The sequence below is a fragment of the Pristis pectinata genome, chromosome 9 (genome assembly GCF_009764475.1).
Source record: "Pristis pectinata isolate sPriPec2 chromosome 9, sPriPec2.1.pri, whole genome shotgun sequence".
Taxonomy (NCBI): Eukaryota; Metazoa; Chordata; class Chondrichthyes; order Rhinopristiformes; family Pristidae; genus Pristis; species Pristis pectinata.
This window is the reverse complement of record NC_067413.1, coordinates 88,237,386-88,253,874: the sequence shown is the minus strand read 5'-3', so window position 1 is coordinate 88,253,874 and position 16,489 is coordinate 88,237,386. Positions and strand designations below refer to the sequence as shown.

Here is a 16,489-nt window from a genome sequence, read left to right as displayed (position 1 = left end):
GCCACCTCCTCTTGCAATTGTCTTTGTACCTCCATCCTTACCTTCAAAGAATTCCAAAATCCTCTTTCCACCCATGGGTGCTGGCACCACCTCTCACGAGCACCTCCACTTGAGTCTGAAACCTACAATTTCAAGCCCCCTCTTTAAACTGAAATACATATGCTATCTGGCACTGAAGTACCCACCCTGATTTAGGATGAGATGTTAAAGAGGGGCACTCCCTGCCTTCTCAGTTGAATATAAAAGATTCCATGATACTAATGGGATTTGCCTGGAACCCTGCCCAAACCAACTTCTGCATTCCCTTCCTTGCAATAACATTTACACTTCAAATGCACTCCACTGCCTGCGAGTTATACTGGTGTCGTGCAAGGTTGTTTCGTGCTCACCAATACTTACTGTCATCCTCTATCACGCCAAGGTTTGTGATATTGTGCGCAAGCTACACAAAAGGTGTTTTATGGCTTTAGGAAGTATGGCCTCTGATTTACATGATTTGGGAAAATATTCCAGCTGGGAAAAAATATGTTCACTTATTACCTATGAAAATTTACTAGACCTTGTTACAATTTCCAAAATATTCTTGATAGTAATCTAATAGCAATCCCTCCAAACAAGAGGGTTGTTTCCCTTTTCCACATTCACATGTTTCTTGTCTCAAAGACAAAATCCATCTGTTCTATAAATCATTTCTGCTTCATTAACCCTTGCCCTATGTTGGGAATGTAACCAGCAGGTTTTGAATCCTGTCAAAAGGCAACAGAGCACACTGTGCCAACTTTCATTATGATCCTGCTATGCACAAAATAGGTTCAATGTACCAGAAGTGTGCTGAACTAGATAAGGAAGCAGTGCAAACAGATCTCAGTCCACCAGGCCACCTTCCTATTCTGCTGTAGGCACAGTGTGGTGGTAGTTAGAGAGGTCTATGACCATGCTCACAGCTACCACACTACAGTGCTTCTGGCTGCACCCAGTGAAAGGAAGAGCTTGCTTCTGGCTTTGTTCTCGCTGACTCCCAGAGCCGCACTGGAGAATAGCCATGCAGACCCCTATGATTTTGCGATATCACAACATGTGGATAAACCATAAGTAGGTGCAATGGAAGACAAGGCAAGAGGACAGACTCTGACCCTACTTCAACTCCAATGTGTGCCTCCAGCTACATTGCAAAATGTTCTTCATTCAGTGTTGAGGTATCCCATTGTTGTGATTAGAGCTTTTTAAAGCAAATCATTACTAGTTTTGTACTAAATTTTGCAGACACTCTACTGCCTCACTGAAGCTCACCAGGCAAACCTTCAGCAATACTGTGAATATTATAACCGGCACATGGGAGTATTCTAAAGAGCAACGAAAGTTTTGTTATTATTACATTATTGACATTATTGTTTGTCTATGAGTCAAAAACACAATGACACTGGAGGAACTCAGCAGGCCAGGCAGCATCCATGGAGAAAAGCAGGCGGTCAATGTTTCAGGTCAGGACCCTTCTTCAGGACTGAAGATAGGAAAAGGGGAAGCCCAATATATAGGAGGGAAAAGTGGAGCAGTGATGGGTGGACAAAAGAGGGGAGGCAGTGTGGGCACAAGGTGGTGATAGGTAGATGCACGTAAAAGATAGTGATAGGCAGGTGCGGGGGTTAGGGTTTTTCTCCACTCCTTTCAAATGTGTTTTCCTGGAGCTTCCACACTTCTATATGGGATGGGGAAAGAGTGAAATAGAACTGGGGTATCCTTACTGCCACTATCCAGCACCAACTTGGCACAGGTATCCCTGACCTAATTTGTTTTCCCATGCAAGATCACCAGTTCCATGTCTCCCTGCATCTAGAGCCCAAGAGAATCAAGGAACAAGTCCTGCATCCATATTGACTTTTACTCCCAATATGCTGCACAGGTTGGGATCTTTAACATACAAGGCGTCCATTTATAACAGTGGGATAGAAGCTGTCCTTGAGCCTGGTGGTGTACGTTTTCCAGTGTTTGTATCTTTTGCCCGATTGAAGGGGGGGGAAGAAGAGAGAATGTCCAGGGTGGGAGGGGTTTTTGATTATGCTGGCTGCTTTTCTGAGACAGCGAGAGGTATCGACAGAGTCCATGAAAGGGAGGCTGGTTTTTTGTGATGGTCTGAACCATGTCCACAACTCTCTGCAATTTCTTTCAGTCTTTGTAAATTGCAGAGAGTTGTGGACACAGCTTAATCCATCACGAAAACCAGCCTCCCCCACATGGACTCTGTCTACACTTCTTGCTGCCTCGGAAGAGCAGCCAGGATAATCATAGACTCCCCCACCCTGGACATTCTCTCTTCTCCCCCATTCCAACAGGCAGAAGATACAAAAGCTTGAAAACATGCACTACCAGCTGCAGGACAGCTTCTATCCCGTTGTTATAAGACTCATAAATAGACGTCTTAAAAAGATGAACTCTTGACCTCACAATCTACCTCATCGTGGCCCTTCTACCTTATCGTCTACCTGCACTGCACTTTCTCTGTAACTGTAACACTATATTCTGCATTCTGTTTTTGCTTTTTTCTTGTACTACCTCAATATACTTATGTTTTGAAATGATCTGTATGGATGGCATACAAAACTAAGTTTTTCACTGTATCTCAGCACAAGACAATAATAAACTAATTCCAATTGATTACTATGCTCTCTTTGGCAAAGTAGGCTCAAGGATGAATAATTTACTAAATGTGTAATGTCAATGCATTAACTGTCACACAATTTTCATATTAATCCATTATTCTGCATTGCAGAGGCACAACAGATGCCCAGAGTGAAGGTTAAATAAATTACCTAAAACTCCATACATTAAACATACCTTCAAGTCACTAAAGCCTTGTTCATTCTGAGCAAAGTTACCAGGTTCTTGATTATCAGATGAATCCCTATCCCCTCCATTTTTCACAATCTTCTCTTTAATATCTTGAAATTTTTCAGAATGTGATCCCTCAAAGGTTTCTTGTAGGTAAGCACCACCTTGAGAATCCTTGGTTAATCCATTGCAGGCTCTTCTGAAATTGATAGTCTTTAAACTTGATTTTAGGGATTCTGGCAGAGAAACTTTTATTGATTTATTACCCACTGCATCTTTCCCATAACTTCTATCTTCCAATCGGCCACTAGAAACATGATCAGATAAGTCCAAAGGCTTGTCAAGATTATCGTCCAGAGAAACACCTTTCTCTAATGTTGATGGAAGATTTTCTTTATTAAATGAAGGTTTTTCACAATCAGTGGCAGAATCATTCCCATCTTCCATTTTTTTCCTTTTTGCCACTCGGTTGGATGGGGGTAGGTAGGCAGCATCAGTCTTAGTTTCAATGTGTTTTTTTGCCATTTTTGGTCCTCCCAGTTTGGATTGCTCAAAGAATTGATTCACCTTTGCCTAGGTATCAAAGAGGAAAATAAGACCTATCTTTAGACTTTGTACATAAGCAGGTTGAAGCAATTCTGACTTGTGAATGAAAATTTTTTGATTAAGTAATCTACTTACTTCAAAATCAGAGGAACCTTTGGCAGAAACTCCAAATACAGGAGAAGGAACCCAGCTTTGAGTTTTTTCATCTGCTTCAGATGCACAAGAATCTCTACAAGAAAATTTAAGTTATTTCTCAGCAGGAAATTCAACATTAAAAACAGCCTCAACATTTGAAGGCCATTAGATTTCAGTTTTATGTAACTATGTTGATGGAGCAACATAACACCTGCCACATGTATACCTGTAAGTATATTTTGGAAAAACATCTGATTCTCAGTTTCTAATCAACATTCCCCAATCAGTTTGTTGTTAATGCACTGAGAGGCTCTTGCCACCAGTCAGTGATATAGAGTTCAGGTCTCCCAAACCAGTCACTATTATTAATTTCTTCTGTTCCCTTAACCATTTTAACTTCATAATTTTGTGATCTTACACAAAAATGTTAAAATATTGTAACAATTTTTCTTCTTACCTCCTGCCAATCTGGAGGTTGTACCTGCAGGACCAAGCCTTCTATTTATCGGCTACTTTTCACCTCTCTTCTCTCCCCACCCCCCACCCCGTCAAGCCTTAGTTCACAAAAAAAATACACTTCATTTGCTCCTAGCAACTTCAGACCCTGTGCAAAAATTAACTTCTCCAAACTCACTCCTTTAAAAACTCAAGGTTATGCCAGCCACGAGGTTTGCTGACTCAAATCTTGCTAAAATTTACATTTGCTGTACTTTCAGTTCCCATTACAAAAACTGATGGGAAAAGTCCTTTTCTCCTCTTGCCTAGAACTAAAGCAAGCTCAAAAGCTAAATGTCACTAAAAAAAATTCTTTCTTCTGCTGCTGAATGGTATAACTCAGGCACAGCTCCCCATGATCCTGTGGCAAGATCTGGCCTCGCTCATTCGCATTGACCGCTGTTCCTGTAGCACTGCTTACTGTGTTTGGACCATCAAAAATCAATAAAAATCCTCCTTTCTATCTGGAACACATTTGTTTCTTCTTGCCACCACCTCTTTCTCATTCTAGCTTTACCTCCAAGCCAGAACATCTGCAGCACAAATGTACTTTTGTGCTTCTGCACCCGTTTACTATATTACTGGTATCCCTCTGTGCTTGCCATTGTGTTATGTTCACTTACTCCATTAATTCTGGTGCCCACTTAATTTGGTTCACTGGTCCCCGTTTTTACATTAATTCACTGACAGTAAATCATTGTTATATAGATTTATTGATATACTGATATGCCCACCATTCTGATAATGATACATAAATTTTTTTTTTCAAGTGATCCAATGGCATGTGACCCTATATTAATTTACTGGTTTATTAAATTTACATACATCTGTAACAGCATGGTGTTGCTATTGCCTGCTATTCTATTCAACTACTGACTCTTTAGGTCTGCACAATTGCATTATTATTATTACTATTATTATGATTAAGTGCCTGCTTAATTACTTTAACAATCAACAATAGCCATTTGCTGTGAGCAAGTTGTCATGCAGAGATAAGTTTTTTTTAGTGTGATTGGATAGTGTACCATTCAGCAAAACAAAGAGCACTTTGCTTTAAGTTTTGAAGATTAAACGTTAACAGAATTAATTGCATGTTACAGTGGCAGTCCCTGCTCTCCACTGTTTAAGGCACTGCACCATCATATTGTTAGGAACATCAAAGCAACATATTCAAAATTGTCCAGAGCTTAGACAAAGAATACAATGCATTGGTAAAAATGCAACATTGTAAAAATACATGTTTCTACTTACTGAAAGCTTATGACTATTAGCATGAATCCCTTTTTGTAATGTAAAATTGCACAAATTGAAGTACTATTTGAAATACCCAAGCTCAAAACTTAGAGGAGTATTCTGATTTGAAATCAGAATAAAGGCACTTTTTATTTGTTCTGCAACACAAACTCTTGCTATGCTCTAGTTGGTTACATGACTCAAACATTCAGGATGATGTTCCAAAATTGAGAATACTGTTGAAATGCCTTCAACCTAAAACATCAACATCATGGTTTCTCTGACTACAGATGCTGCCTGACCTGCTGAGTATTTTCAGCATTCTAAAATTGTATTGGATTTGGAGGATACAATCTTCTGCAATTTATATAACATTTTAGAGCTTTACCACTCAGAATTCTCAGAAAAATAACACTCCAAGTTAAAATTAACATGTAACATACCCAGAGCCACTGTCATTTAAATGTTCTGAATTTGCCTGGTTCGCATCCTTTTTCAGTGGATTGTCTGTGGTCTTGGGAAGATCCCTATATGAATTCAGAAGACTTTGCGAGTCCTTTAGCAGAGAACAAAGAGGGTTATTTCAAAAAGGGTAAAATAAATATTTTCTTAAGATAACATTTTCAAGCAACTGAAAAAAACTCACAGGTCCTTGCTTGATTTTACATTGGCACAACATAAATCTAACCAACCTCAAACCCTAGTTTAAATAAGATAGATAATTCAAAGGTAGTGAAATATTTTTAAATTTCCACAGACCATGGGCAATCAACACTTGGATTTTCTGAATAGTACTGGACTATTCTCCATAGTAGTGGTTCGAGGATGAGTTGCTTCCATTCCGGTTTTGTCTTATGGATTCTGAGATGATTGATAAGGCAAATATGGGAACTGCAGATTGTTTCATAGATGGGGCAGGAGGTGCCTAACATGTAGGTGGGCAACTTGCATTTTTTTTGAAAGCCAATGACACCTTGTGTTTTATGCCATTTTGTTTTGAGAAATGAAGGTTAATTCACAATAACTAATTTCATTTAAACCAGTCCTGGCTTTAACATATTTGATAAAACAGTAAATCCAATGTTTTTAGTACTTACAGATTCCTCCTTAATTCCAAGGCCTAATGTTTCTGCTACAACAGCAGCCAGATTAATGCTATTCTTTTCTGTGGGTGATCGTTCTTTTGGTTGTTGTGTGGCTGGAAGTTGAAAAGGAAAATAAGTGAGGCATATGATAAAGCAAAAGCAAAATATTGCAGATGCTGAAAATAAAAACAGAAAGTGTTGCTAATATTGAGCAGGTCAGGTATCTGTGAAGAGAGGAACAGTTAAGGTTTCACATCGATGACCTGTGAAACTTAAGAGAAAAGTCATCGAAATACAATAAAGCAGCTGGACGCTTCTAAAATGGATAGGTGATTACTGGAACATTCTCCCTATAGCATCTGTATTTATTTCCTGAAGCAGAACCTAGGTCAAGTCCCATTTCCTTGCCTCTTTCCAATACCCCATTTCTAATTTTTTTTTGAAGTGTTTATTTACTTTTGTTTTGATACACAAGGACTCTGAACATAGAACAGCACAGTACAGTACGGGCCCTTTGGCCCACCATGTTGTGCCAACCTATATAAACCTACTCCACAATCAATCTAACCCTTCCCTCCTACACAGCCCATAACCCTTCATTTTTCTTACATCCATGTCTCTATCTAAGAGTCTCTTAAATTCCCCCATTGTATCAGCCTTTCCCACCACCCCCGGCAGTGCATTCCAGGCATCCACTACCCTCTGTGTAAATCTTACCTCTGACATCTCCCCTAAACTTTCTTCTACTCACCTTAAATGGATGTCCTTTTATTGGCCATTGCTGCCCTGGGAAAAAGGTGCTGGCTGTATCAATGCCTCTCATAATCTTATACATATCTATCAAGTCACCTCTCATTCTCCTACACTCCAAAGAGAAAAGCCCTAGCTCACTCAACCTTTCCTCATAAGACATGTTCTCTAATCCAGGCAGCATCCTGGTAAATCTCCTCTGCACCCTCTCTAATGCTTCCACATCCTTCCAATAATGAGGTGACTAGAACTGAACACAATACTCCAAGTGTGGTCTAACCAGAGCTTTATAGAGCTGCAACATTACCTCGCAGCTCTTGAACTCAATCCCCCAACTAAAGAAGGCCAGCACACCATATGCCTTCTTAACCACCCTTTGAATTTGCACAGAAACTTCAGGGGATCTATAGACTTGGACCCCAAGATCCCCCTGTTCCTCCACACTGCTAAGAATCCTGCCATTAACCTCGTACTCTGCCTTCAAGTTCATTCTTCCAAAGTGCATCACTTCACACTTCTCTGGATTGAACTTCATCTGCCACTTCTCCGCTCAACTCTGCATTCTGTCTACATCCTGTTGTAACCTACGTCAACCGTCTACAGTACCCACAGCACCACCAACCTCCGTGTCATCTGCAAACTTATTAACCCACCCTTCCACTTTCTCATCCAAGTCATTTTTAAAAATCACGAAGAGCAGGGATCCCAGACCAGATCCCTGCGGAACACCACTAGTCACCAACCTCCAGGCAGAATATGCTCCATCTACTACCCCCCACTGCCTTCTGCAAGCAAGCCAGTTCCGAATCCACGCAGCCAAGTTTCCATGGATCCCATGTCTCATGACTTTCTAGATGAGCCTACTATGGGGAACCTTGTCAAATGCCTTGCTAAAATTCACATGCACCACATCCACCACTCTAAATTTATCAATTTGTTTTGTCACCTCCTCAAAAACCTCAATTAGGCTTGTGAGGCACAACCTGCCCCCCACAAAGCCATGCTGACTATCCCTAATAAGACTATGCTTCTCCAAATGCTCGTAAATCCTGTCCCTAAGAATCCTCTCCAATAGTTTGCCCACCATTGACGCAAGACTCACTGGTCCATAATTCCCAGGATTATCACTATTACCTTTCTTGAACAAGGGAACAACATTTGCCATCCTCAAAACCTCTGGTACCACTCCTGTGGCCAGAGAGGATGCAAAGATCATCGTCAATGCCGCGGTAATCTCTTCCTTTACTTCCCATAGTAACCTGGGGTCTATCCTGTCTGGCCTCGAGGACTTATCTATCCTAATGTTTTTCAGAAGCTCCACCACTACCTCTTTCTTAACCTCAACATGCTCCAGAATATTAGACTGTTCTATGCTGACCTCACATTTGTCTAAGTCACACTCCCTGGAGAACACTGAAGTATTCATTAAGGCCTCCCCAACTGCTTCCAGACACATTTCCCCTTTATCCCTGAGTGGTCCTACCCTCACCCTAGTCATTCTCCTGTTCTTCACATACGTGTAGAATGCCTTGGGGTTTTCCTTAATCCTACTTGCCAAAGCCTTCGCATGTCCCCTTCTAGCTCGCCTAAGTCCCTTCTTAAGCTCCTTCCTGACTACCTTATAACTCTCAAGAGCCCTGTCTGATTTTTGCTTCCTAAACCTTAAGTATGCTTCCTTCTTCCTCTTGACTAAGTGTTCCATCTGTCTTGTCAACCATGGTTCCTTTACCCTACCATAATTTCCCTGTCTCATTGGGACAAACCTATCCAGAACCCCATGCAAGTGGCCCCTAAACAACCCCCACATTTCTGCTGTGTTTCCCTGAGAACATCTCTTCCCAATTTATGCTCCCAAGTTCCTGCTAATACCGTTGTAATTAGTCCTCCCCAACTAAATACCTTCCCATATCGTCTACTTCTATCCTTGTCCATGGTTATGCTAAAGGTCAGGAAGTTGTGGTCACCATCTCCGAAATGCTTGCCCACCGAGAGGTCTGTCACCTGACCAGGTTCATTGCCTAGTACTAGATCCAGTATGGCCTCTCCTCTAGTCGGCCTATCCACATACTGTGTCAGGAATCCTTCTTGGACACACCCAACAAATTCTGCCCCATCCAAACCTTTTGCACTAAGGAGATGCCAATCAATATTAGGGAAGTTGAAGTCACCCATGACAACAACCCTGTTATTTTTTCACCTTTCCAACATCTGCCTACTTATCTGCTTCTCAGTGCCCAGGTTGTTATTGGGGGGCCTTTAGGATACTCCCAGTTGAGTGATTGCTCCCTTCCTGTTTCTGACTTCCACCCACTCTGACTCAGTAGATGATCCCTCCACAACGTCCTCCCTTTCTGCAGCTGTGATACTATCCCTGATTAGCAATGCTGCTCTCCCCTTTTTTTTTACCTCCCTCCCCATCCCTTTTGAAACATCTAAACCCCAGAACATCAAGCAGCTGATCTTGCCCTTCCGACAGCCAAGTCTCTGTAATGGTCACAACCGTAATTCCATGTACTGATCCATGCTCTACGTTCATCACACTTATTCTTAATAATTCTTGCATTAAACACACTTCAACCATCCAACTGACTGCATTTATGCCCTATCCACTGCCTAACCTTCCTCACAGTCTCCCTGCACATTGTATCTACCTTTACACCAACTGTTCCACCACCTGACCTAACATTCTGGTTTCCATAACTCTGCCAATCTAGTTTCAACCCTCTCCAACAGCTCTAGCAAACCTGACCACAAGGACATTGGTCCCTTTTGAATTCAGGTGTAACCCACCCCTTTTGTACAGGTCATACCTTCCCCAGAAGGGATCCCAATGATCCACAAATCTGAAACCCTGCCCCCTGCACCAATTCTTCAGCCATGCATTCGTCTGCCATTATCGTCCTATTCTTATCCTCACTGGTGCGTGGCACAGGCAGCAATCCAGAGACCCTTGAGGTCCTGCTTTTTAGCTTCCTTCCTATATTCACTCTTCAGGACCTCATCCCTTATCATAGCTATGTTATCAGCACCAATGTGCACCACGACTTCTGGCTGCTCACCCTCCCTCTTAAGAATGCTGTGCACTTGATCCGAGACGTCTCTGATCCTGGCACCAGGGAGGCAACATACCCTCTGGGGGTTTCATTCTCGTCCACAGAACCTCGTGTCTGTTCCCCTAACCAATGAATCCTCTATCACTCTCCTCTTCTCCCCACTTCCCTTCTGAACCACAGAGCCAGACTCAATGCCAGAGACCTGCTTCCACCATTTCTGACAAACCAATCTTTACCTCATCAATTCCATGCATAGAATAAAACCTATTTTCACTTCCTATTCCTTTGGTGGCAGTGATATTAAATTTATGTTCTCAGTTACCAACCAGGAGGTCTGCAATCATACAAACAAACTTGTGCAATGGACTATCAATTGGTTACACAAGAAAAATCAAAGGATTGCCAAGTACAGAAGTCCATTAATGCAAAGGTTCATTTTACAGTGCACAAAATAAAATAGCAGGGAAACTTATTTAGAATTGAATGAATATTTCTTTGGTTAAATTAGTGGAAGCCACTTTGAAAGCGAGGATAATGCAACCCATGCATAGGTCAGTTGGGACAAGAGGTTGAGAGCAAACATATGCTTGAACCACCTCTCACATTATACATTTTAGGAACAGGCATGGTGACATGGAAATTCAGTGAATATGATCTATTTCCATTACAGCAAGGCTTTGACACCATGTCATAGAAATAATTTGTCACAAGGAATGAGACTATTGAATAGGAGGCAAATCTCGGTGATGAACTTGCAATTAGCTAAATAAGAAAAATCAAAGCATGAACAAGTACAAAAGTGTACCATGGCAAGGGGGTCACTTGAATGTACAATAGGGAACCATGCTGGAGTATCTGCTGCTTACAGCTGATTTGAATCTGGGGACAAAAACAAAGCTAAGTCCGGGGAAGGAACCAGAGGGGTAGAGCTTCTAAGAAAAGGGAAGAAGCAAGACAAATGCAAAAGGCCTTTACTGGTGGAATGATGAGCAGCAAACACCAAGACCGACTGGTTCTCGGCTACAAAACTTAGCATCTGTTCACCTAAATCCATATTGTAACACGAGGCAGCACTGAAGAACATTAACTGACCTTGGGTTTTATAGGCAGAGGGATAGGAAACAAATCACATCTTGTGATGTTGAGCCTCTGCCGTGCATTAGTACAAAACACATGGAATACAGCATAAATTTCTGTACCAGAAGTACAATATATTGTCTGTCCAAACTTGAAATTATGTTATTTCTTCAGCCATTTATACAAGGCAACTTTCAATCCATTAGTCTGGGCTGTATTTGAGCCAGGGCCAGGATTTCAAAAAGAAAGGGCGGAATTAAGTCCAGCAGCAGTTCAGTACAGCAAAGGACGGTAAATGGACACATGCATTACAATGCAATTATTTCTCAAAGTTTGGAAAGGGGAGGAGGCATGAATTGTGGAAAATTACCCCACAGTTTTCACATATATGATGTTGAATTTGTCAAATACTTTTAGTACAATTACAATACAAAATACCAAATTATGTTTTGATAGGGAATCCATTTATTTAGCCGAACTGGGTTACCAGAGGTACCAAAGTAATTTACATTTCATTTATCACTCATCACATCTATCAAATTCAGTTTATTGTGTAGATAATGTTTGGAACTTACGTTCTATTGACAATGTTCCAAGATCACAGGTATCTGCAGCTAGAACTTCTTCATCCTGCTTGCAGTGGGTCATGCCAGGGACGGATGCGAACAGCATTTTACATTTCCCTGCGTATGAACAAAATGCCAGTTAAAACAATTTAATGTTATCAAACTAAGTATACAGTATAAGTTATTGGAGAATAAAGTAGGATTATGACTGTAGCAAATATTTATTTGAATATACTTAAGATACCTTTTCGATGAAGTGAAAATGAATGAAATTTTAATCAGAGGATTGAGGCTCTGATTAAAATAATGATCTAATTGTTTTAGTTATGGCACTCAATGAATTTATTTCTGCCAATGTACTTTATCTGTCTTAAAGAATGTTCACATGAATAAGATCTTGCGCACAATTATCAGAAGTCAATTAGGAAAAAAGTACCTAACCTCTGGACAAATCATCAGCACAATTTAAAAAATTTGATGAATAATTACTTTGCTTTGTAAAATTCAATGTACCTCAAATGACACTCATACCATTAGCCTGCGGCCGTGAAGGGTCTATACTTGCATGCTCAGCATAGCGAATATGGCCCTTCTCCTTTCTCCTTCGCATTCTGCTGAGCACGGAGGTGGAAAGGGACAAATTCGGAGAACCTGGAATTATTCCATCATCATGATCTGCTGCTTCTACCACTTCATGCAGCTGCTCTCTGACATAGAAATGAAAGTTAGACAGGTTGCAAATACAAATATAAATAGAAGGTTACAAAAGCAAGTGACACACGAGACTTACTTCATCTGACGTTCAAGTGATTCAAGCTGATCACTGAGTTTTTTGTTTTCTTCCTGAAGATTGCTCTTTTGATTCACTGTTGATTAAGATAATGGAGATAGGTAGAAAGTTAAGAAAAAGTTCCTCAAACAAAAAAGTTCCCCCGAGATAAATCCTAAGAACTACTCACTAAGTTCTGTAATAAGTTTTAGATTCTGTTGTCGAATATTCTCAAATTCCAGCTGTTTCTTCTTCATATGTTCTTCAGTAACTGCACACCTGTCACACAAACCTGCCCGCAACCTGCAATAGAGATTGATCTTAAGTATCAGAAATTTTTACTCAAGATTGCAGCATACCTAAGTTAAATAAGTTATTCATTTCTTCAGTCATTTAAGAGTGTTTTCACAAATGTCATTGAAAGTTGTAAACAGATAAAATATTAAAGTTATACTCTATTCTAAGTAATCTTCCATGTAAACTGTTTGTTGAGAGTGAAGTTTCATAAAGAACTTATTGCCAATGTCAAGTGTTATGAAAGAGCTGCATTGCAGAATTAAGGGACCAACCTGAGGAATGGCCCTCATGGACCATCCACATACATTTGAGAGAGCCATTTCCAATATCAAACTGGAGCAATTTTTGAGGCATCAAAAGATATTTCAAGAAATATGATGAAAATTTGAAGAAACTTCTACCCGTGGAAGAATGGTTCAATTATTCCTAATCTTTGAAATCAAGGACAATGCAGACATTGAAAAGAATAGCAAGGAAGCTTAGAGAGTGTAGACTGATGCACACTTGCAACAGCTATCTTGCAGATATTTGCATTAGAGACAAAAAGCTCATCTCAAAATCAGAGGGTCTCTAGTGCAAACTTCAGCAGTTGAGGCTTCAGCACACAAATCCAGGCTCACACTTCAGTTTAGGTATAGAGGGAGGATAAGAGTCAGAGTTAAATAGCACCGAAACAGGCCCTTCGTCCCACTCGTCCATGCCGACCAAGGTGTCTTCCTGAGTTGGTGCCATTTGCCTGCATTTGGCCCATATCCCTCTAAACCTTTCCAATCCATGTACCTGTCCAAATGTCTTTTAAACATTGTAATTGTACCCACCTCTACCACTTCTTTTGGCAGCTTGTTCTATATACCCACCTCCCTGTGGAAAAACTCGCCTCTTAGGTCCCTTTTAAATCTTCCCAATCTCACTTTAAAACCTATGCCTTCTCATTTTGGACTCCCCATCCTGCAAAAACGACTGTGACAACCCATCTCATCTATACCTCTCATGATTTTATAAACCTCTACAAGGTCACTCTTAAGTCTCCTTTGCTCCAGGGAAAACAGTTGCAGCCTATACAGTTCTCCTTATAACTCAAGCTCTTCAGTCCCTGCAACATCCTTGTGAATCTTTTCTGCACCTTCTAACTTAATCACATCCTTCCTTTAGTATGGCAATTAGAACTTCACACAGTACTCCGAGGGTGGTTTCACCAACATCTTGTACAGCTGTAACATGGTGTCCCAACTTTTGTACTCAATACCACATCTGATGAAGGCAATATCCCTCTACACCATCTTGTCTACCCATGTCACCAGTTTCAGGGAACTAGGTACTTGTACCCCTGGGTCTCTCTGTTCTACACTTCCCAGGGCCCTGTCAATCACAGTGTACGTCCTGCCTGGTTTAACTTCACAAAATGCATCACTTCACCCTTGTCTGAGTTAAATTTCATTTGCCATTCTTTGGCCAACTTTCCCAAGTTGATCTAGATCCTTAAGTGTACACCTACACCTTTTATTCTTCTCAAGGGATTCACCTGATCCCACCTGCCTATACCTGATATACTTCTCCTTTTTCGTGATCAGAGACTCAATATCCTTAGTCAGCCAGGGTTCCCCGATCCTGCCAGCGCTGCCCTTCACTATAACAGAAACATGTTGGCCCTGAACTCTCTCAATTTCACTTCTAAAAGTCTCCTACTTTATCTGCTAACTGCTTCTCCCAATCAATCTTTGCAAGTTCCTGTCTATTGCTATAAAAATTAGCCTTGCCGCGATTTAGGACTTTAACTGATGTCCCATCTCTTTCAATAATTATTTTAAAATCAACAGAATTATGATGACTGTCTCAAGTGCTCCCCCACTGACACTTCAGTCACTTGCCCTGCCTCATTTCCCAAGAGGAGTCATAGAGTCATACAGCATGGAAACAGGTCCTTCAGCCCAACTTGTCCATGCTGACTGTGTTGCCCAGCGAGCTAGTCCCATATGCCTGTGTTAGGCCCATAGCCCTCTAAACCTCTCCTATCCATCTACTTATCCACATGGTTTTTAAATGTTGCTACTGTGCCCACCTCAATTACTATTTCTGGCAGTTCATTCCAAATATGCACCACCCTTTGCATGAAGAAGCTGCCCCTGATGTCACTTTTAAATCTCTCGCCTTCTGATCTTAAACCTATGCCCTCTTGCTTTTGCAGTCCCTCCCTGGGAAAGACTGTGCATTCACCCTGTCTATGCCCCTCATGATCTTATATACCTCCATCAGGTCTCTCCTCAATCTCTTGCCTTCCAGGGAATAAAGTCCTAGTCTACGCAACCTCTCCTTGTAACTCAGGCCCCCAAGTCCAGGCAACGTCCTGGTAAATCTTGTCTGCACTCCTTCTAGTTTAATAACATCTTTCCTATAATAGAGTGAGCAAAACTGTACACAATACTCCAAGTGCAGCCTTACCAACATCTTATATAACTGCATCACAACTTCCCAACTCCTATACTCAATGCCCTGATTGAAGGCGAGCTTGCCAAATGCTGCCTTCACCACCTTATCTACCTGTGATGCCACTTTCAGCGAACTATGCACTTGCACTCCTAGGTTCCTCTGTTCCATAACACTCCCCAGGGCTCTACTACTCACTCTATAAGTCCTACCCTGGTTTGATCTCCCAAAATTCAATACCTCACATTTATCTGGATTGAAAGCCATTTGCTAATCCTCAATCCACATACCTAGCTGATCAAGATCCCCCTGTAATTCTTCATAACCTTCTACACCATCTACTGGAGATCCAGTGTTGCCCCCTCTCTAGTTGGGCCATCTGCATTTTGCTTGAGAACACTTTCCTGAACATACATAACAAATTTGCCCGATTCAATACCTTAGATCTATGAAAGTCCCAGTCAATATCAGGGAAATTAAAATCATCTACTGTTGCAGCCCTATTACTCCTACAGCTATCTGTGATCTCCCTACATACTTGCTCCATCAGAACACTAAACTAAGGCTCCTTAGTGTTTCATTGATCCTAAAAGATTCCAATGCACTATCTGCACATTAGAGAGGTTTTTCCACTGTCTTGTCAAATTATTCACCTCTCAAACAGCACCTCTTCAACTCATTGTTGCCCATTGAACCTTCCTATGTGCAAACATGCTGCCCTCTTCACCAGCATCAGGAAGGTGACCATTACTCAAATCTATTTAATTGGTTACAAAGCATATGAAGACAGGAAAGACACTATGTTAATGCAATATTCTATAATGTGATTTCTTTTCCTACACTAACTGCGTCACCAAAATAAACCTAATTTGCAATTTTATTTTTCCTCTCCAAGGGCAGTGGATTACCTGTGGCTATGAAGGAAACAAACATACTCCCTACTTGTTCTTTGCTGCAGCCATCAACCCCTTTGCTTCTCAGGAGGCGGAAGTAAATAACTCCATTAACAAAAGCGGCAACAGTCCATGTTATTTTTTTTAAACCTCCTGCCTGCAATATCCATTCTAAGTCCCTGCCTTCCTTCTCAGCAACCACAAATGAAAGACACAGTATCCACAACAAGCAATAACATGTTGACTGTTTCAATGAGTACCTTGTGCCACAAGTGACTCTGGTATTCTACTATTAGTTTGTACATTATGGATATTTCCAAAATTTTAAAACTTATAAAGC

At 41.0% G+C, this 16,489-nt stretch overlaps 1 protein-coding gene across 1 annotated transcript in view; it reads right to left on the bottom strand.

Moving 5' to 3' along the window:
- The window catches only part of rbbp8 (retinoblastoma binding protein 8), a 64,297-nt gene that overhangs the window by 23,145 nt on the left and 24,663 nt on the right, over positions 1 to 16,489 (bottom strand). Inside the window, exons 5-12 of the mRNA XM_052022620.1 lie at positions 12,726 to 12,838; positions 12,557 to 12,632; positions 12,298 to 12,473; positions 11,776 to 11,883; positions 6,333 to 6,433; positions 5,679 to 5,791; positions 3,508 to 3,601; positions 2,833 to 3,399 (exon numbers count right to left, since the gene is read on the bottom strand). Of these exons, the coding sequence (XP_051878580.1) occupies positions 2,833 to 3,399; positions 3,508 to 3,601; positions 5,679 to 5,791; positions 6,333 to 6,433; positions 11,776 to 11,883; positions 12,298 to 12,473; positions 12,557 to 12,632; positions 12,726 to 12,838 (1,348 nt within the window). The remainder of the gene's footprint in view (positions 1 to 2,832; positions 3,400 to 3,507; positions 3,602 to 5,678; positions 5,792 to 6,332; positions 6,434 to 11,775; positions 11,884 to 12,297; positions 12,474 to 12,556; positions 12,633 to 12,725; positions 12,839 to 16,489) is intronic.